Source organism: Bos javanicus, chromosome 3, assembly GCF_032452875.1.
Source record: "Bos javanicus breed banteng chromosome 3, ARS-OSU_banteng_1.0, whole genome shotgun sequence".
Lineage (NCBI taxonomy): Eukaryota > Metazoa > Chordata > Mammalia > Artiodactyla > Bovidae > Bos > Bos javanicus.
The window spans coordinates 106,269,713-106,291,419 of record NC_083870.1 but is presented as its reverse complement, the minus strand read 5'-3'; the positions used below and the strand labels follow the sequence as shown (position 1 = coordinate 106,291,419).

Below are 21,707 nucleotides of genomic sequence, written 5' to 3'. Positions count from 1 at the left end.
GCATAGTCTGGTTTTGGGGGTGTGCTTAGTGATGAGGTTCCTAAAAAGGGATCTCTTTAACAGGAAAATCAGGAGAATGTTTCCAACCTGATGATAGAGGATACAGAGCTGAAACAGGTGGCTTACATATTCAAGTGTGTGAACTCAACATTGCAGATCAAGGGCAAAATTAACTCCATTACTGTAGGTGAGTTCTTCTTGGCCCAGGCAGGCTCTGTCCTAGAGCTTAAGAGGGCTGGCACCCTACCTCCCCTATTTCTAGAGATTCTTAATAGAGTGTTTTCCTTTAAATTTATACTGTTAACCTGCTCCCTTTCTTCTCCTAGATAACTGTAAGAAACTTGGTCTGGTGTTTGATGACGTGGTGGGCATTGTGGAGATAATCAATAGTAAGGATGTCAAAGTTCAGGTAACTCGATACCTTGGCTCCTTCCTTTGGTCTCGGGGATTAATTGAAAGAGACACAGCCGACCCACAGATGTTGCCCTGGTAGAAATCTGACTCTGTGGGGTCTGTAAGCTGAGCTGCTCCGTATGTGGCAGGAAAAGAGTTGGCCCTTAGCGTGAGCTGTTTCCAGCACCATCCCCACCCACCCCTAGTATCCAGTATCTGTTGTACACCTGTGAGTTGTTCATGTGCTCCTGTGAAACAGGGAAAGCTTTTCCCACAGTTAACTGTTGTTCTTCCAGAGGCCAGAACTCAGTGCTCTTGGTTTCCTCTGCAGGTAATGGGTAAAGTGCCAACCATTTCCATCAACAAAACAGATGGCTGCCACGTTTACCTGAGCAAGAACTCCCTGGATTGTGAGATAGTCAGTGCCAAATCTTCTGAGATGAATGTCCTCATTCCTACAGAAGGCGGTGACTTCGTAAGTTTCTTGATCCCTTTAGTAGTATGATGTGAAAACAGAAGGGCCTGAAGGCTAGTGTTGGAGAAAGCTAGTTGATGGACATTCTGCACCAAGTGAGGTCCAACCCAGCTGTGCACACCTCAAGCACATGGAAGCCTGAGGTGGTCCCACAGAGTAGACCCCCTAAGAAGAGTGGTTTCTGGCTTTCTTAGGCTGAGCAGATGCTCAGGGTAGCAGAAAGGACTGGGGTTGAGTCACAGCACCCTGCTGAGCCATTCACATTCCCATCTGTACCTCACAGGCGTAACAGCTGTCCAGGGTCACTGGTCAGTAGGAAATAGACTGCCACCTCCATCTGTCTAGCTTTGGAGGCTCTGTCCTCATTCCTGCACTGCACTGCACTGCTTCGTCACTGTGTCAGTGGTGGGGCAGGTGGTCTCTAAGATGTGGTGCTGCCAGTTCCATAGCCCCCATAGCCAGGCTTTCACAAGAGGATTCCGTTTCCCTCATTACATCCTACTTGCTCTCACAGTTTAGTGCAAACAGGCATTGGGAGAAAAGTGTTAAGATTTAATTAGCCCCATGTTGCCTAGCTCAGGTTTAAACTTGTTGTTTCTCTATTTGCAGAATGAGTTCCCAGTCCCTGAGCAGTTTAAGACCCTATGGAATGGGCAGAAGTTGGTCACCACAGTGACAGAAATTGCTGGATAAGCGAAGTGCCACTGGGTTCCTTGTCCTCTCCCTCAGACCATGGGATAAATCTGTATCAAGACGGTTCTTTTTTAGATTTCCTCTACCTTTCTGCTCTTAAACTGCTTCTCTGCTTTGAGAAGCACAGCTACCTGCCTTCACTGAAATATACCTCAGGCTGAGATTTGGGGTGGGATAGCAGGTCAGTTGATCTTCCGCAGGAAGGTGCAGCTCTTTCATATCAGCTCAACCACACCGCCAGTCCATTCTTAAGCAACTGCAGACCAGGACAGGTGTGTTTTAGCTTTCAGCCTTTGGGGTTATTTGACCAACAAATAGTCTTTTGGGAAGACTATAGCAGTCCCAGGAATTAACAGGTCAGAATGTTCACACAAGATAACCTTTTTCTAACAACAAGTGTGAAGGTAACAGAAGCTGATCCTAGTTAGTTCTTCTAACTTAAACTAATTATCACTATTGACAAGTGCGGCAAGGGTTGCACGGGACCAAAGGCTGAAGCTTGGCCATCTAGCATTCCTAGGAAAATGATTTCCTACGAGCATTCCTTTTCTTCTGCATTCCATCCCGCACCTGGCCAAACCTGACCGTAGGTTGTCCTGTGGAGGCTGCTGTGGTGGTGCCCTGCCCCCAGGCCAGCTAAGGGAGTCTCGGACCCTTTCTGTCTTGGGCCCCTGCCCAGCACCTTCCTACAGAGATGACTTTAAAAGAGTGAAAAAAAAGGAAAACTGCACCATTCCCAGCAATCTGGCTCCCTTTCTCCTTCCATTCTAGGTGCCCATCATCCGTCTTCACTGCTTCCATGGCCCTGTCACGCTCACAACTTGTGGCTTCTGTCTGGGCACCTGAACAAAGGACCAGAAATCTCCACTGCAGGCTGTTTTAGGTCTTGTGTAAAAACCTTGCACAGCCTTGCTAATGCAACTTTCAGTTTTTCCTCTAGGACAGACACTTTACCAAAATATGCAACTTTTTTTTGGTGGAAAGAGAGATTGTCCTGTGATTTCTACCCATTTCCTGAGGCCTGTGGAAATAAACCTTTATGTACTTAAAGTTATACAGAAAATAGAATAAAATTAATACCAAACTCGCTTAGTATTTATGTATGATATTTGCTGAACAGAGATGTAAGAACTTTGAAAAGAAAAATGACACCAAGGATAAGAAACTACTCTTTATTTTAGACGACTTCATAAAATTGTTTTCACCCGTCCCCACTTCTTGCCTTTCATCCCCTTGTTTCAGTTGAAAAGTCTTGAAAGAGGTGAAGTAAAACCAGAAGGTAAACTTTGTAGCACTTAAGAAAGTGCTTCCCCCAAATGCAGCTAATCATTTCCACAGATGGGGCATTCTGCAGAACAGTCTTCCAGAAGTGGTGCTAGGATTTCATGGGGTAAGGGAGTCAGGGGCTAAGATGTTGTCTTTAGCAGAAATTCTCAAAAGAGTCCTTAATAGTCTAAGGTGGGTTGATCTCCAAGAGAAAAGGGATATGGAATGTTCCCTAAGCTTTCTTGGGCAATCTTTTTTTTTTTTTTTTCACAGAACACATCAGAAGCAGTTTGGAGTGTGCTGGTAATACACATTTTTGAGATGGAAGTTAGAAAGCCTGATCTGTTCATATTTTTCCCCCTCCCATTCTTTGCTAACGCCAGCAATAGAGTAACTCTGGAATCCAGACCACCAGTCATATTCAGAAGGGACAGGTTTATCAAGGGTGGAATGGAAAGAACCAGCTACCTCCTCTTTAAATTTTTACATTTTTCTTTAAACCTCCCTATCGTCCCCATCTAAGTTAAGCAATATGTATACTTCCTGCCTTAAGCAATCCAGTTGGGTGCTACTTCCCTCCTTTTGTGACAGAGCAACTAATTCATCACTACCTAAGGAGACAGTGCTACCAAGGCAAGATCATGGGCTGCCGGAATTTGTAAAATAATACCCAAGACACACAGAAAGCAACATACTCAGAGGAGGACAGCCATAAAGAAATTACATGGATGCATTAGCCAAGCGATACTTTTCCGAGCACTGGTCAAATCACCAGAACAGTTAAAGCATTTTTTGTGAATACCTCAGGCCTGAGTACTGGCCCCTTGGCTTGAGATGTGGCTAGATTTTCCTGAGAAAGTTACTCATCTTAGACTATTTCATTGGTTCAGTTTGTTCAGTCTCATCCAGGCCTGGGCAAAGCTCTGGCACTGACCTGCAGCAAACTCCTGATTCCTAAAAGAGTCTGACCATATCAAAGGCTGTAAAACAAGCTCCACGGCTATTTGCTAATTAAATTGGCATTCAGCACCATCTGCTGATAGGATGAGGCAAAGGATAAGATTCGTATCTTGGATCTTTCCAAGCGGGGCATGTTCGATGATGACTAGAGAAAAGGATTAGTTGCTAGCTGGATCTGAGCTCAGGCTTGGGCATAGAGGGAACTGGTTTGGGAGTGGGAGGGGTTCCCTGAGCTCTGGTTCAGACTACAAGGGTTTCACTCAAGGAAGGGTATGATGTGGGCGTAAAACCATTCTTCAGACAGTTGAAGATGGTCACCTTCAAGAGCCAGGAACACCAGCTGTCCGGCCTTGTCCATTGCCTTTAGCCCCAGGCGGTCCTGTAGAGGATAAGGCCATAATTAAGAAGCTTAATGGTTTCACAGTAAAATCATAAATAATGTTAACGAGATATTCTCAAAAATGCAGTATTTTCTCTTGAGTATTAAAATTTAGGTAAATGAAATGCAAATAAGGATACTTCCCTCCCATTTTTTCCCCTGAATATTAAAAACGTGTTTTTGATGGCTGTTCCTCTCCTTGCTTGAAGCCTTGGGTGGTAGGGTTTTGGTCCACTGTGTAGCTAAGCTGATCAGTCTTCTCTCAGGACACCATGGGGATGGGCGGTGGTCCATTATTGTCTTCTGATTTTTATGGAGTCAAGCAATTGGGAAAAAAGTTACGTGCCATTGAGGTTGTTCTATACAGACTTTTATACTCTGCTTTCTGGAAAGTCTCCCAAAGCTTCCGGAGGACCACCTACAAGTGGGCAAGCCATGGACAAAACCGCCTCAAAATGTCAACTGGGACTGAGCCAAAGATGGGAGAACATTAGCTGGAGAACTTAAAACATACCCAACTCTTAGATAACAAAACTCAGACACTTCAACATTCGGCAGCTGGATAAGTCATGACAGCTGGGTTGTTGAACAAGTGTGGCTGGGAAGATGAGCAGTTAGGATGGTGCCAGAATGCTGCTCCTGCTGTTCACTCTCTCAGTCGTGTCCAACTGAGACCCCGTGGACTGCAGCATGCCAGGCGTCCCTATTCACCAACTCCCAGAGTTTACCCAAACTCATGTCCATTGAGTCAGTGATGCCATCCAGCCACCTCATCCTCTGTCCCCTTCTCCTGCCCTCAATCTTTGCCAACATCAGGGTCTTTTCAAATGAGTCGGCTCTTTGCATCAGGTGGCCAAAGTACTGCAGTTTCAGCTTCAACATCAGTCCTTCCAATGAACACTCAGGACTGATCTTTAGTATGGACTGGTTGGATCTCCTTGCTGTCCAAGGGACTCTCATGAGTCTTCTCCAACACCACAGTTCAAAAGCATCAAACCACCAATTTGAGTTTCATGACAAGTTCTTAATTGTAGCTTGCAAAACTCTTAACAGACCCTAGCTTCCTTTTACCTCACCCGCAGCAGAGCACCAGAGGCAGGAGAAAAGCCAAGAGATGACAATTGGCCTCTGAAATTACTTGGGATCTGAATAGAAGGCAAGTGGTTCAGATGTATCATTTCTGCACTTTAGGAAAAGTATCTCCAAGATAAAAGCCTGAGAATGTGGGAGACTCCAGAACTGGGAGTGGTGAAAAGCTGCTTGAGAAAAAAGCCTACCCTGAACAAAATTCATAGCTCTGTTCCTCCCAGTCTCCTGCAGGAGGAGCTTTCCCCTGTCTGCCTGGTTTAACAGCATCTATTGATATTAGTGTTTTGAAGTAACAGCCCTCCATATTTTCTCATGTGGGGGCTCTTTGGATTTGTGATGGACTGTGCCTCAGCAAAGGAAGCCAGTTCTAACCCTGTTATCAGAAGGAGTTAGAGATATGTTCCTTGCCCAGGCCTGAAAACACGAGGAACAGGTCCTTTAACCTTTAGGACGGAGACTTCAGTAAACCAGTGCCTGATAAGCTGGTGCCAGAATCAGCAGCCTAACGAGTCTTGCCCACAGCACCTGCTGTGCTGGAGTGTACAGGACCAGGTATGTCACCAAAGCACCTAGCAGCTCCCAGAACTGAGCTGACAAGGACGGCACCTCCCCTCCCCAGTTACCTGTGTGTATAGGGTGCTCTCCTGTAAGGGAATGGTCTCCTTGGCTTGGCCACTTCTGTAAAATCCAAACCACTACAGGAGAGGAGGAAGAAAGGAGGTCAGATCAGATACACCCGCACATCGCCAACTACTTCAAGACTGGCTAGTAGCTAAGACTACTGACGAACAACTCCCTAAGACTGCAGCAAGGAGGGGCAACAAAGCATGTCTTGAGTCATTTCTTCTTAAGGGTGGATCCTGAGGTGTGAGTTAATCATTCCGAAGAGCTTTCCAGTTCCCTAGAATTGCTGCTTCCTACAGTTACTGAGCACCTACTCTGAAAATCCTTGTGCGGTATAAACATTCCAAGATGAATTTATGTATACAGTCCCTACTTTTAAGCAGCTCTGGTCCAATGCACAGACACAACTGTTTAGCATGGAAGTCAGCAAACTTTTCCATAATAAACACAAAATAATTCAGGCTTTAAGGGGCCACGTGGTTGCAACTACTAAATACTGCCATTGTAATACAAAAGCCACGAGACAGTATTTTTTAAATGAATATGGCTGCATTCTTTTTTTCCTCTGTCTCTGCCCACCAGCTCCCAGCTGCATCCCAGCATGGCATGTGGGATCCTGGCCGGCATCAAACCCACATCCCCTGCAGTGGAAGCTTGGAGTCTTTAACCAGTGGACTGCCAGGGAAGTCTCAATATGGCTGCATTCTAATGAAACTATTATAGACACTGAAATTTGTAACTCATGTAATTTTCACATTATCAAAGTTTTTTACTTTTTTCTACCATTTAAAAACAAAAACCATTTTCCTTCGTGGGCCATACAAAAGCAGGTGCAGGGTGGATTCAGCCCATAGGCTGTGGTGTGCTCTGACACAGTGTGATGAACACTGATATGATAGAGACTGAGAATTCTTAAGAGGGAGTAAATTCTGCCTAGAAGAGGGGTGGCTTTCTGGATGGAGGAAATGACATCTGAGCTGAACAGGAGCCTGTCAGGTGGAGAAGCCCAGGGAAGGGCATTTTAGAGACTAAAGCATGAACAAAGGAACACAAGAAACCCGGGCCGGGAGCAGGGCATTTCCAGTAGCGCAATATGACTTGGTCCGAGAGGGGATGAAGGGATCATGAAGTAAGATTAGGTTGGAAAGAAATCAAAGCCAAGTCAAGGCTGAACGTGAATGTGAACCTCAGGGAGTTACAGATTTTGGACTGGTGCTGCTGAACCTTTTCTGGATCACAGATTTCTGAAAATCTGATAAAAAATTTCCAGACCCTTCCTCAGAGAATGCAACTTCAGCTTACCCTTGAACAACATGGGTGTGAACTGCTCGGGTCCACTTTTTTGTGGATTTTGTTCAGTACTGTGGATGCTGAGGGACAACTATAAGTTATATGTAGATTTCTGACTGTGCAAAGCACCAGCGTCCCTAACCCCTATGTTGTTCAAGGGTCAACTGTATATAAGTTTGCAAACAGTTTTGGGTTGTGGGGGGTTACAACCCTGAGTGTCCCATTTATAGACCTCAGAACCCCTGCTCTACACAAATGTGGGTGGAAGGGACTGACAATTCTTCCAAGTAGGCAGCTGTGGGGGTTTTTTTTGTTTTTTTTAAATTGATTTATTTATTTGGCTACATTGGGTCTTGGTTGCAGCATGTGGGATCTTAGTTCCCTGACCAGGGACTGAAGCTGCATCCCCTGCATTGGGAGAAGAGAGTTTTAACCCCTGAACCACCAGGGAAGTCCTCAGGCAGCTATGTTTTAATGCCACTTCTCTGCCAGTCTCCTGGCATGTTGTGGCCTAAGAAGCGTCTCACCTCAGAATCCACAGGGTCCACAATGGTATCATTGAGGAATTTCACCATCACAAACTTCTTGAGGGCCATCAGGTTTTTCTTGTAGGACTCATTGACACCCTGGAGGAAAAGGCAATAGTAAGACCGTGGGGACATTACCATCAGATTCTAGCCAGGGAATTAAAAGCTTGCAGTGCTCTGGTCTGCGTGACCCTGGGTTTCTTCTCCATGGTAATGGGCTGCTTTTCTCGCTTCCTGCCCAGAACACACCAGGTACAGCCTTTTTCTTAACATGCCATCTGATTGACTGCTCCCAGCAACCATGGCGGACAGATGGCCACCATGAATCTCTCACTGCACTCCACAGGTCTCCATCACATAGGTTAAAGGCTTCTAGCCAGAGAAAGCCAAGGCAAAATAAGAAACTGCGAACTCTGAGTGGTTCTGCCATACTATTCTGTTACCGTCGCCCCCCTCTTCAAATTCTGTTTTTGTTTGTTTGTTTTAAACCTCCAGATATGCCAATAAAAACTGAGCCAGAATCTCCCAACCCATGTTCATCTCTGGGATGCACTCAGTGCCCTGTGCAGTCTCTCTTCTTAAGTAAATCACTCTTCTGAAAAAATACGACCCCAAAGCGATCCACTGGAAAGGCTTCCCTCAGTAAGGCAGCAGTTGAGTTTCCTGCCAGCCAGCACCTATTGAGTTCACCCCGCTGCTTCAACACTAGGCAACAGGAAGAATCCACAGGAAGAAAGCCAAATGAATTTCAGCCTCCCTAAAGCGACTTAGCAGCAGCAGCAGCAGCAGCAGCAGCAGAAGGAACTGAACCTCATAAGCACCGCCTCCCCCAACACAGAACTTCCGGTTTCCTGGGTTCTGCCTGGGATATTTGGACAGTCACTGCTCATCTGTTTATAATGTCCCTAACAGGAAAGGGAATGCACAATTATGGTAGCCTGGCTTGGGTGCTTACTCTCTCTTGATTAATATCTGCCAGGAAGATGCTGTGGTTGCGGTATATGTCCTCCCTGATGGGGTCGTGCCAGTATTCTGCTTGCACCAGGCTGCGGGAGAAAAAAAAATAAAGGTGACCAAGCGGCACACTAGTCAGTATGCCTGAGGCTGGCCCTGGGCACAGGCCAAGAGACCGAAGGGGCAAAAGACCAGAGCCTTCTGTTCCTGCTGCCTGATCCCTTTTTCCTTAGCATTTCCTATGCTCCTTCCTTCTTGTCCTTGAGACCTAGCTTAAATATCTTTTCTTCAAAGACCATTCTGGCCAAACTAGGCACCTCCTCCACTGCTGTCCATCACTGCATCTTGTTTCTGCCACAGCCTTAGCTGGTACTAAGGGGGGTCTAGTTCCCTGATCAGGGATTGAACCCAGGCTCCCCTGCATTGGGAACTCAGAGTCTTAACCACTGGACCATCAGGGAAGTCCCTGGGCTATCTTATTTTGAACTTCCAGGATCTCTCTCTTACTCTTTAATGATTGGTTTTATTTGAATTCTTTTCTAGAGTCATGGATGATCTCTTTCTCTCTGAAGATAATAATATAGGCTTTTTTTTTTGTTTAAGGTTTCCTTCAGCTTCTTGAATTGCCATCTGTTTCTTCCAAGTCCCTTTTTACTTTTTGTTGTTTTGATCTATCTTCTATTTTGGAAGCTTTCCTCAGATGTCTGATGGAGGGGTGGGTGGCGGTCCTTGGCTCACTGTTCATATTTAAACAAGAGCTTCCCTGATAGCTCAGTTGGTAAAGAATCCGCCTGCAATGCAGGAGACCCTGGTTCAATTTCTGGGTGGGGAAGATCGGCTGGAGAAGGGATAGACTACCCACTGCAGATTTCTTGGGCTTCCCTTGTGGTTCAGCTGGTTAAGAATCCGCCTGCAATGCGGGAGACCTAGGTTCAATCCCTGGGTTGGGAAGATCCCCTGAAGACAGGACAGGCTCCCCACTCCAATATTCTGGCCTGGAGAATTCCATGGACTGTATTGTTCATGGGGTTGCAAAGAGTCAGACACAACTGAGCCACTTTCACTTTCACTGAGCTGAATGGAAGTTCTTCACACAGTTGGAAGTTCTTCACACAGTTCAGTTCAGTCGCTCAGTCATGTCCAACTCTTTGCGACCCCATGAACTGACGCATGCCAGGCCTCCCTGTCCATCACCAACTCCCGGAGTCTACCCAAACCCATGTCCATTGAGTTGGTGATGCCATCCAACCATCTCATCCTCTATTGTCCCCTTCTCCTCCTGCCCCCAATCCCTCCCAGCATCCGGGTCTTTTCAAATGAGTCAGCTCTTCGCATGAGGTGGCCAAAATACTGGAGTTTCAGCTTCAACATGAGTCCTTTCAATGAACACCCAGGACTGATCTTTAGAATGGACTGGTTGGATCTCCTTGCAGTCCAAGGGACTCTCAAGAGTCTTCTCCAACACCACAGTTGAAAAGCATCAATTCTTCGGCGCTCAGCTTTCTTCACAGTCCAACTCTCACGTCCATACATGACCACTGAAAAAACCATAGCCTTGACTAGACGGATCTTTGTTGACAAAGTAATGTCTCTGCATTTTAATATGCTGTCTAGGTTGGTCATAACTTTCCTTCCAAGGAGTAAGTGTCTTTTAATTTAGACAGCTATCTACTGGTGGTTCCACTACGTGCTAGTCAAAAGGAGTCCTGATTTGTTGGAGGATTGCAAAACATCAACCTGCAGATCTCTCTGGGACCAATCAGTTTTTTCAGGGAGGGATCCATCAAACTTCTGCCAAGGAGGAATAACCTGGCTGCTATCATTCTGGGAATCAAACAGGAGGAGGTGGGTTTTCACTATGGTATCTTATCACCATCCTGTGTTTATTATCACAAAGTCTGGTACTTCTTGAGTTAAACTGCTCCAGAAAATAAATTTGGCTTCTCTTGTCAGGGTTGGGGACGAGCAGTCACTTGGACATACACTTAAGGGATTCGGGGAGTCTGATCACTGTTTCTACAGATTTTCAACAAAGAGTCTCATGCACTTACTCTACCAAAGTATCTTAGATGTCAAATTCCTGAGTCTTTCTGAGATTATAAAAAGTGAACTGGTCCCTTCTTGTCAGTGTTTCCTTCAACAGACATAAAGGTTTCAGAATTTTCTGCTCTGCTAAAACAGTTATCACTCATTCATCTGCTTTCTTTCAAAAAACATACTGACATCTTTTTCATCATCTCTTCTCTCCTCTCTGTTCTCTTTGCCCTTGTGAGTTTATCACAGTTTATTCTTTTAGCTTCCCTGGTGGCTCAGAGGTTATAGTGTCTGCCTGCAATGCCAAAGACTCTGGTTCGACCCCTGGGTCGGGAACATCCCCTGGAGAAGGAAATGGCAACCCACTCCAGTATTCTTGCCTGGAGAATCCCATGGACAGAGGAGCGTGGTGGGCTACAGTCCACGGGGTCGCAAAGAGTTGGACACGACTGAGCACTCTTGCCACGTTGTTGCCATTCTTTTGCTTTGTTGTTGTTTAGTCACTAAGTCATGTCTGATTCCTCTGTGACCCCATGGATTGTAGCTCATCAGGCTCCTCTGTCCAAGGGATTCTCTAGGCAAGAATACTCGAGTGGGTTGCCATGCCCTCCTCCAGGGGATCTCCCTGACCCAGGGATCAAACCCAGTCTCTTACGTCTCCTGCATTGGCAGGCAGGCTCTTTACCACTAGCGCCACCTGGGAAGCCCCATAACCATACTAGTTGATCCCAAATCTCAGCTATCACCCAGAATATTCTAGACCTACTAAATCCAAATTTCTAGGGATGAAGCTCTGGAATTCATTTTTAATGAATTTCCCAGGGGGTCTGACATATAATTTAGGTTTGGGAACAACTGAAGGACAACATACTCCAAAAGTAATTCTGAATATGTTTAAATACCCAAACATATGTAGTTGAGGACACTGATGTAAGAGGTTAACCCTTTGCTGCTGACAATATAAAGAATCTGTCCTTCAAATATTAACAGTAGTTTCTTAGCTTGAGTAATTTCTATAGGCTTGTTTTTTTTTTTAAGATGAAAATGTATTGTTGTAATTACATTCTTCTTATATAGAAAAATGTCCTCCCTTTCTTTAAATTACTATTAGAGCAGCTTTAGATTTACAATAAAATGAAGCAGATAGTATAAAGATATTCACAATCATTTGAATATCATTTAAATATCACTAGCAACTACTCCTAGAATCACGGTTAGCATGCAAGTCCGCGTGATATCATCATGCGGTGACAGTTCTGCATCCTTCTCGGCCAACCGTACATACCGTTCCTGTATAGCTTTGTTGTAAGCTCCAGCGTTCAGTGTTTTTCTGATGAAGTCACAGATGTGTGAGCTTTCTCCTGGGCACCGAGGGAGTCCAAAAACACCTACAGCAGCAGAAGACAAATACCCATGCCTTTAATAATCATGTCCTGAATACCTACTATGTGCAGGGCATTGAGAGAAACAAAAAAACCAGCAATAGATCCTGATTTCATTCATTCATTTCTTAAGGAAATAATGTCTTTGGAATTAATACTCTAACCGGCTCCCTCCTCCTCCGGTGTTCCCTCTCCTTTCTGCCTCAGGCCCTTTGCACCCACTCCCCTCCAGAGGATGTGCTTCTCACTGCTTCAACAGGGGGCCTCATTCTCATCTCTTGGGTCTTGGCTTAGAGAAGTCATATCTGAGAACCCTAACTCAAGCAGTGCTCAACCCCTGTTCCTCCCCCAACCCAGTTATACCTGCGTCCTCATCAATAACATTTTGCGGGGTACCAGACATACCAATTCTAAGCATATATTGGCAATAATTAATTTAATCCTTACAATCACCCTGTGGAGTAGAAATCATTATTTAGAGCATATTACAGATAGGAAACTTTTAAATGGAGAAGTTAGATACTTTGAGGTTAGACAGTAAGTGATGAGGCCACGATATGAACATGAGCATTCTGGTTCCAGCGGCCAGGCCTTTCACAAATATAACCACTGTTCTTCCATTATTGTATTTTTTTCTTTATCACAGTTACTGCTATCTGTATTTATTTTGTTTGCTTACTTGTTTCGTGTCTACTCTCCCCTACTAGGATGGAAGTTTCATGAAGACAGAAACCTTATCGGTCTTGTTTTGAGGTTTTCAATAAATATTCATGGAATCAATGAATGAATGATAAAGCTGTTTCTACCAATTTGCATCTGAATAAAACATATACTTTTAAAAAGTATTTTCCTACCTGTTATTTTATTTCCTCCTCTGAAAAATTCCCGTAAGATGGGCAGCGTCTTATTTTAGCTTCTTTCTGTGAGAGGGACCCTACGATACCAAATTACTTGCCCAATTAACACTTAATTGGATGAATTCAATTTACTGATTATAAGGGGAATCCTGCTCCTACACTCAACCAGCTTAACAGCTAAATCCATCAGAACAGAAATAAAGTTCTACCCCAAGACACATCTGCCCCAAAAGTTTATTAATTCTATCTAAATAGCAAACCTGTTGGGGTGTTTTTTTTTTGAAAGATTTAATCTCTGCTGTTAATTTTACAGACAAAAAAGTCTAGACACTATTCACTGCCTAAGTCCCAATTCAATATGACACCACTCACGTCAAAACAGGAAAGGTTGTTGGACTTTCCAAACTCCTCAACCACTGCCTGCTACACGGCTGCAACCATCTCAACTGCAGGAAATCATGTCAATTATATTAGAGAAAAGTAGGCAGTAATGTAATGACTCCCCTGTGTTCCAGGTGTCTGGAATCCGGTTTTGTCATCACTGCTGGCTAGTTTGTTATAGCTTAGCAAAACAGGATTTGGGGGAGGATGGCTGACTTCTTGTACAAATAGAGATGCTAGAATATTTTAGGTAAAAAGGACAAAGTTACCTTGATGTTGTCCCCCAATTGAGATGAGATTGACCATGGGAGGTGATGGGCATCTCTGAGCCACTGCCCGCCTGGAGAAAAAAAAAGGGATTATCAGTTTCCACTGTCAGATGGAAATAGATCATCAATAATCAACTCCCCAGGGGAGTCTGGGGGAGAATGGGTACATATATATGTATGGCTGAGTCCCTTCACTGTTCACCGGAAACTCACATTATCTGCTAATCAACTATACCTCAAAACAAAATTAAAAGTTTAAAAAAAAAAAAACTTCCCAGATTAAGTTACTTAATCTGTGGTTCCCCAAAGCCACAAAGTTTCAGGATTTATTTTCCTCTGATACAGCAAACACAAATCTTTATTCCTTCATAGAAAATAAATTAAGTTCCACAGAGCTTCTTTCAAGGGGCTATTTTAGAAGAGTTTCCCATCCAAGGTAGATGAAGATTCCAGAAACACTAAACGGATAGATCTACCTGCATTAAAGGGCAAACAGTCAGTTTCACGTGATACGATATATAAGTGGTATGATATAACAGAAAGGGACTTACAGAAACTGGCCTCCCTGGGAGAATCCCATAGCATTGTAGCCTTGCTGCAATTTAGGATCCTTAGCAAGAATCTGACACACTGTTGTTACTTGGGAGTTGACATTCAAAAAGAAGCTGTTCTCCACATCCTAAAAGAGAAATCAAAGGACGGGGCTGAACACAAGCACTGGCACCTTCTCTAAGAGGCAAACTTGTTTAGGTTGGTACCCTCATAAGCCACTCAAGAACTTAAGTATCATTGTATGGTCTTCTGCTAAAAATGCAAGGTAATGCATTTTAATATTACATTCTACGAAATCAGTCAGCAAACCTTCAAAGGAACTGAACGGTGAAGCGCCTCACCTCTCTGAGAGTCTTCCCAATCTCTAAAGACAAGACGTGAATTCCAGGTATTTTCTTCTCAACCATTTTTTTAATAGCACCCATACTTAAGGGATTACAACAGCTGTCTCCTAGACAACAAAGACAATCATGGAAACTTATGAGTAAAACAACATTATTTAACTTTTTAAAACTTTGTACTTCAAAAGCATTAATGAAAATATGCAAAGTCAACACAGAGAAGAAAATATTTGCAAAACATACTTAATAAGCATTTAATATCTGAAATATACAAAGAACTCTACGAGTCAGCAAGAAGATAATCTAATTAAAATAGGAAAAGGACTTGAACAGATATCTCTTCAAAGAAGATATACAAATGGCCAACAAGCACATGAAATTATGTTCAACATCACTGATCATTAAGGAAATGCACATCAAAATCACAATGAGGTACCAATGCAAACCTACTAAGATGCCTTTAAAGCCTTCAATATTTTTTTTAATTAACTTATTTAAAAATGGAAAATAACAGACTTACCTGGTGGTCCAGTAGTTAAGAATCCACCTGCCAATGCAGGGGACGTGGTCCTAGAAGACTCCACATGCCACAGGGAACTAAGCCTGTGTGCCACAACTACTGAGCCCACTCACCCCAGAGCCCCTGCACCACAAGAGGAGCCACCGCAACGAGAAACCCATACACTGCGACCAGAGAAAGCCCTCACACAGCAACGAAGACCCAGTGCAGCCAAAATAAAAAATAAATGTAAAAAACTTTTTTTTTCGTGTGTGTGTGCAATTAATTATGAAGAGACCTTGTCCGCCTTGTCAGATAAGTTTAATGTTTTCGTTTGAGGCATGAAGAAGAAAAGGGTTTCCGTTCTCCAGCAGTGAGCCTTAGCGTCAGCCATTAGTTTAAGAAAAATGAAGGAAAAATTGTGCAATTTTTTGTTTCGTGAGCACATTAGTGCTTCGCCTTTGGCCGCGGCCGTGGCCGTCTTGCCGTTTTCAGACTTGGGAGACGAGGTGGCTGTTGTAATTGCTGATCCTGTGAGAATGTGAAACTGGATAATATATGAAACGCAAAATAAAAAGAAATCATCCAAAGCAAAAAAAAAAAAAAAAACCTTTTAAATAGAAAATAACAAGTGTTGGCAAAGACAGGGAGAAACAGGAACTCTTCACATTGCTGGTGGAAACTGTGAAAACAATTGGATGGTTCCTCAAAAAGTTAAATACACAATGACCATTTGATCCATTAATTTCAATTCTAAATACATAACCAAGAAAAGGGAAAACATATGTCCCTACAGAGCCCTGTACAAGAATATTTAAAGCAGCATTATCTGTAATAGCTAAAGGTGGGAAACACTCAAAAGTCCATCAATGGATGACTGGATAAACAAATTATGGTAGATATATACAAGCAAATACTATTCTGCCATAAAAAGGAACAAAGTATTGAAACATGCTACAACATGGATGAACCTCAAAAATGTTATTTTAAGTGAAATAAGCCAGAAATGAAAGCTTACATACTGTATAGTTCCTTTTATATGACACATCCAGAACAGGCACATCCACTGAAACAGAAAGCAGACTGAACATTTCCTGGGGTGATGGGAAGACGGGGTGAAGAGTAATTCCTTAAAATGGGGCACACATGTTTTCTGCGGTGATGAAAAAGTTTTGAAACTAGAGAGAAGTGGTGGTTGCACAACATGAATACACTAAATGCCACTGAACTTATGCTTTAACATGGTTAAGTGTATGTTACATGAATTTCACCTCAATGACAACAAAAAGAACAACATTTTTTGCTCCGCTCATGTTGTTAACAAGTAATAACTTCAAAAGCCCAACACGGTATCATAGGGACCCCAAATTCACAATTGAAAATAAGCAGAGGTGCGTGTTCTCTTATCATCTAGAGCATCTGCGGCTCACAGGCCCCAAGGCACCTTGAAATCTTCTCTCTCTTTAGGGCCAGGACTAGAGCAAGACAAGTAAAGAAAGCTCAGGTAAGTGCTGACGCTGAACTCACATTCTGCACTTTTTTTTCTTCCTGTTTCAAGGAACCAAGAACTAAGAATAGGAAGCAAAGTGACTGACTGCTGAGTAGGATAAGTGGGCTAAGATCATTTTCCATTTTGAACTTAATCTTTCCATTTTCAACCTGAGAGCTAAACTTAAAAATTCGTTTTTAAAGAAGGAAAAGAGCTCGAGCATGTTCTATTTCTCACACTGAACTATAATCACGGGTTACTTAGGTGGCTTCCAAATAGACTGTGCTCTGGGAGAACACAGAGCTCTCATGCTCTCTTTTAACTTCACTGCAGTAGCCTGAGGCCCTGGCACAGACCCTTGAAAGAACAATCTCTACTTACTGACTCTAATTCCTCTCTGAACATTTTTCTTTCACCTATTCCAATAAGGTTCTCACTCTCACCACTCCCCTAAAAGTGGTTTAATCAAGGTCATTACTGATCTTCCCATTGTTAAATCCAATAACCAATTCTTAGCCCTCATCTTAGTTGACCTATCACCAACATTTCACAGTTTGCTATCCCTTCCTCTTGAAACATTTTCACGTGGTTTCCAAGACATTGCACTCTCCTGACTCCACCTTCTCCCTAGCTGTTCTATCTCTGTCTCCTTTGCTAGTTCCTCTCCATCCCCTTGGGGGCTTCCCTGGTGGCTTAAGGGTAAAGAATCTGGTTTGATCCCTGGGTAGGGAAGATCCCCTGGAGAAGGAAATGGCAACCCACTCCAGTATTCTTGCCTGGAGAATTCCATGGACAGAGGAGCCTGGCGGGCCACAGTCCACAGGCTCAAAAGAGTCAGACATGACTGAAGCGACTTAGCACACATGCATTCCATCTCTACATCCTCCAGATGCTGGGAATGCCTCAGAGCTCGGTCTTTAGACCTCTTTCCTCTTCTGAATATCGTCACTCCCTAGGTGATCTTGTCCAGTCTCACGGCTTTAAATACTAGCCATATGCCAAAGGTTCCCAACTTAATCCTCCAGCCTGTATCTGTCTCAAGACTCCAAACTCCAAATGCCTCTACATCTCCTGAATATGTAACAAACATCTCAAATTTAGTAAGTCCCAAAGCACATCCTTGATTTTCACCCTACAGGCTCCCCCATTTTGGTAAAATGACAACCTCATCCTTCTCGTTGTCCAGGCCATGGAATCATCCTTGACTCCTTTCTCACGCCATATATAATCTGTTAGCAAATCCTACTGGTTCTATCTTCAAACTGTTTCCAAATGTTGACTACTTTTCAACATCTCCCCTTTTACTATACTTTTTCAAGTCACCGTCACCTCATTTCAGTTCAGTTCAGTCGCTCAATCATGTCTGACTCTTTGTGACCCCATGGACTGCAGCACGCCAGGCGTCCCTGTCCATCACCAACTCCCAGAGTTTACTCACTCATGTCCATTGAGTCGGTGATGCCATTCAACCATCTCATCCTCTGTCGTCCCCTTCTCCTCCCACCTTCAATCTTTCCCAGCATCTTGTTTAGATTATTGCAAAAGCTTTCTAACTTTTTTCCCTGCAAAGGTCCATGACCTCCTACAATCTAGTCTCAATATAGCAACTTGTCTTTGTTGTCACTCAGTTGTGTCTGACTCTTTTTGACCCCATGGACTGCAGCATGCCAGGCTTCCCTATCCTTCACCACCTCCCGGAGCTTGTTCAAACTCATGTCCATTGAGTTGCTGATGCCATCCAACCATCTCATCCTCTGTCGTCCCCTTCTCCTCCCACCTTCAATCATTCCCAGCATCAGGGAATATAGGAACTAGAGTGCTTTTAAAATGCAAATCAGATCATGTCACTCATCTGCTCAAAACTCACAACAATGTCCCATCTCTTCTAGCCAAAGTTCCTACAGTAGCCTTAGTAGCCCCAACAACATATGCAGGCCATCCTCCTACCCCTATTTTCTTCTGACTCACTGCGTTTCAGCTACACTGACCTGAGTGTTGCTCCTTGAACACACTAGACATACTAGATATACTTCTGCCTCATGGCTTTGCATTTGCTGATCTTTCCACCATATACTCACATGGCATCTTCTCTTATGGACTTCAGGCCTTTGCTCAGATAATCACTTTTTCAGTAAATCCTGACTTTGCTCTATGAAACTGCAAGCCCTCACTTGCGCTCTCTATCCTCCCCCTCCCCTGCTTTATTTTCCTCCATTGCACGAATCACCATTTGACATATGTTTATTTATCGTTTGTCTCTTCCACTGGGAAGTTCTAAAAGAGCAAAGAATTTAGTCTGTTTAGTTTACTGTATCCTCAGGATCCAGTAGGTAGTCAATAGCTACGCGTCAAAAGTATAAACGAATTACAGGTGCCTAAGAAATCTCTGTTCAATGCATGAATGAACAAAAGGATGGAGATACCGCGGTCGCGCAGGCACAACCCTGCCCTCCCGAGCGAGAGTCGGATGCTGCACCCTGACGCCACTGCCGTGAGATTAAACCAGGACACCGCGTAAAACCCTACCGCAGTGCACAGCCTGCTGTGAGCGCTTACCAAAAGACAGCTCCTTCCTCATCATCTCCCTTTCCAATGCAGGATAACCCCTAAATCCTAAAACGTGGAGCCAGTCCGGTCCTGTGTGACCATGGTCCCCGCCCTCCACACTTGCACTTTGCAGACGCGAACCCAGGCTCGGAGAGGGAAAGGGTCGCGAAACCTTTTTGACTCTCTTCTCACTCCCTCCTTCACTCACCCATCCCATGCCAGATCACCAGCGGCAGGGGAGCCGGCGGGTCGAGATGCCCCAGCGCCAGGGAAGTGCAGGAACCCAGCAGGAAAGCGAGAGCCAAGAGCCACAAGCAGCTGGACGACGCCATCTTGACTCTATCACGTGACCGCGCTCCCCTGGCCCCGGCCTCTATGCAGGCGCGGGCGCGAGGGCGGCCGCGGCCGCGGGCGCATCGCATCCGCCACACCTCCGTCTGGGGTGCCCCGGTCCGACGGGCGTCTCTCCTGGCTAGTTACCCCAGTAGACTGCTCGCCATCAGAAATCAAACGCGTGCCAACATATTCTCAGTGCTTCCTGTGCATCAAGCACTGTTCTAAGCGCTTTACATCTGGTAACTGCTTTAATTCCCATCACGCCCAAATACCCTTCTCCCCATTTTACAGGTCAGGACACTTGAGGCACTGAGAATGTGGGTTAGTAACCAATGTCACAGAGATAGTACGTTGGTGGATCCAAAGGCTTTGCTCTTACCCTTGCATCGCCCTGCCTTTGGAAGAAAAGTACTTTGTGAAAGAGAAGGAAGAAAGAAAAAAGAGCTGACTCAGCTCTTTGTCAGAAATTGAAGGTGAGTTATAATTTCCAGGGCTAATCATAGCAGTGTGGTGTTTGCTATCGTGAAGGAAAGATAGAACTTCAAAAGGCAAAGATAAAATGCCAGAGAAGGACTGGTATAAGCTAAGATAGAGAGGGAAGGTACATGTTTTCTAGAAGTGTCACAACTTCCAGATTGACAAGAGCGTCTGCTGGATGTAAGCATGGTGGGAAAAGCCACTGCCATTTTCTGGTATAATCTCAAAAGCTGAATTATGGTAGGAACCTCTCATCCACCATTTCCCACTTTTCATTTGCCTCTAGATTAGTAATCTCAATCCTTGCCCGCAAAAGAAAAAAATGATTTTTTTCAGCAAAACTTTGAAATTGTTTAAATGGAGAGTTTAAGTGAATTAAAGTGTATCCATTATATAATGGTAAATTGTGAGGTGGATTTTATTAAAGGATAGGTAAATTTGTATATGTGGTGCTGGTTGTTTAGTCTCTTAAGTCATGTCTGACTCTTTCGCAACCCTATGGACTGCGGCCTCCCAGCCTCCTCTGTCCCTAGGGTTCTCCAGGCAGGAATAGGGGAGTGGGTTGCCGTACTCTCCTCCAGGGGATCTTCCCCACCCAGCGATCGACCCTACCTCTCTTGCATTGGCAGGAGAGTTCTTTACAACTAGCACCACCCGGGAAGCCCAAAGTTGTATATAGTGACATGGGAAAATGTTTTTGATCTATTTTAAAGGAAAAACTAGGAACTGTATTTTTACAGGAAATATGTATGTTGTTCTGAGGGGCAACTACTGAGTCCCATGCTCTGCAACCAGAGAAGCTGTGGCAACACTCAGAGCAAATAGAGAAAGCCACAAGCAGCAACAAAGACCCAGTGCAATCAAAAATAAATAAATAAAAAAAAATTTTTTTAAAAGAAGTATTTATATTGTGATGGATATACCACTCTATCTTTACTGAAAATTGTTGGATTGTCCACATGAAATTGGTGAACATTATGATATGTAAAACCTAGCTTAATAAAGCTGTTCTTCCAACATCTGTATATTCACATATTTCTCCTGATTTTGACTGAAAGGCTGAAGCACTGACAAGCAAAAAGAAAGAAAATAAATATATACAAAGATCAGGAAGCTGTCAAAAGTGACATCTGGGGGATGGTATTATGTCAACTGAAAAAAAGTGCACAACATAAGAGCTGTGATGTGAATTTTATTTGGGGCAAAGTGAGGACTATAGCCCAGAGATAATTTCTCAGAGAGCTCTGAGGATCTGCTCCAAAGAGGTTAAGGGGCGGATGTCAGTGTATAATGTGATTTTGGTGAAGCAAGAGACCTGCAATCAAGTGCTTATTTTGGCAGAGGGTTGCTGCTTTTCGCTATAAGGTAGCTGCTGGTCAGGAGGAGCAGATGCTTCTGTTGAGGATTTTAGTGCTTTCCTGGGCATGAGAAGATGCAAGAATTGGGGCTCATAAAATCTCCTGAAAATCTCTGACTACCTGGAGGCCTGTTCTGCCAGTTGTTTCCAGAGCCCACTGTGCTTCATTCCCGATCTCCACCCTGAACTCCCTTCAGGGGATGTTGAAGGTCAGAGACTGAAGGCTAGTGACTTCATGCTTGTAGTGCCGCACAACGAGCGACAGTCTTCAGTTGCCAATTATAAGGCACTTTCATTTTGTGTTTTATACGCTTCTGTATGGTTTTAATTTTTATAGGAAGGATATATAACTTATGTTTCCCCCAGTTTTATTGAAATATATCTACAACATTGTGTTAGTTTGAGGTATACAACATAATGAATATGTATAATAGATACATAACTTTTATAATCAGTAAAAGATATATATGTACATTAAAAATTATTGTGTTTCTCGGTTAAGGCAATGAAATAAAGCTTTCTCATAGACTCTGTTT

General features: G+C 43.8%; 2 protein-coding genes and 1 non-coding gene across 9 annotated transcripts in view; 2 read left to right on the top strand and 1 right to left on the bottom strand.

Annotated features, from left to right (window-relative positions):
- CAP1 (cyclase associated actin cytoskeleton regulatory protein 1) overlaps positions 1-2,648 on the top strand; it is a 28,880-nt gene extending 26,232 nt beyond the window's left edge. For all 6 annotated transcript variants that reach the window (XM_061412381.1, XM_061412382.1, XM_061412384.1 and 3 more), the window contains 4 exons: positions 64-187; positions 327-409; positions 725-868; positions 1,478-2,648. In XM_061412381.1, coding sequence (XP_061268365.1) covers positions 64-187; positions 327-409; positions 725-868; positions 1,478-1,561 — 435 coding nt within the window. In that variant the 3' untranslated portion in view covers positions 1,562-2,648. The remainder of the gene's footprint in view (positions 1-63; positions 188-326; positions 410-724; positions 869-1,477) is intronic.
- Positions 2,649-2,719: 71 nt separating this feature from the next.
- PPT1 (palmitoyl-protein thioesterase 1) lies at positions 2,720-19,555 on the bottom strand. Of its 2 annotated transcripts, none has more exons than XM_061412386.1 (9): positions 19,210-19,555; positions 14,467-14,576; positions 14,125-14,252; positions 13,574-13,644; positions 11,970-12,072; positions 8,652-8,742; positions 7,697-7,795; positions 5,879-5,950; positions 2,720-4,166 (listed from the first exon to the last, which is right to left on the bottom strand). In XM_061412386.1, the coding sequence occupies exons 1-9, from the start codon at positions 19,421-19,423 to the stop codon at positions 4,044-4,046; spliced, it is 1,011 nt and encodes a 336-aa protein (XP_061268370.1). In that variant the 5' UTR covers positions 19,424-19,555; the 3' UTR covers positions 2,720-4,043. The 2 variants fall into 2 exon arrangements, with proteins under 2 accessions (XP_061268370.1, XP_061268369.1); XM_061412385.1 differs by lacking the exon at positions 2,720-4,166 and adding an exon at positions 4,232-4,469 and having other exon boundaries at positions 19,210-19,366.
- On the top strand, positions 4,348-4,494 carry LOC133245466 (small nucleolar RNA SNORA79). The gene has a single exon (XR_009735723.1). It is a non-coding gene; the product is annotated as a small nucleolar RNA SNORA79 (small nucleolar RNA).
- Positions 19,556-21,707: the final 2,152 nt, after the last annotated feature.

Excerpts from the sequence above, each read along its gene's own strand:
- PPT1 (XM_061412386.1), bottom strand. The coding sequence starts at position 19,423 with ATGCGATGCGCCCGCGGCCGCGGCCGCCCTCGCGCCCGCGCCTGCATA. Across the intron at positions 5,951-7,696 it reads TGGACCCTGTGGATTCTGAG|TGGTTTGGATTTTACAGAAG; the intron begins GTGAGACGCTTC and ends CCTCTCCTGTAG. Across the intron at positions 4,167-5,878 it reads AGAGCACCCTATACACACAG|GACCGCCTGGGGCTAAAGGC; the intron begins GTAACTGGGGAG and ends TATCCTCTACAG.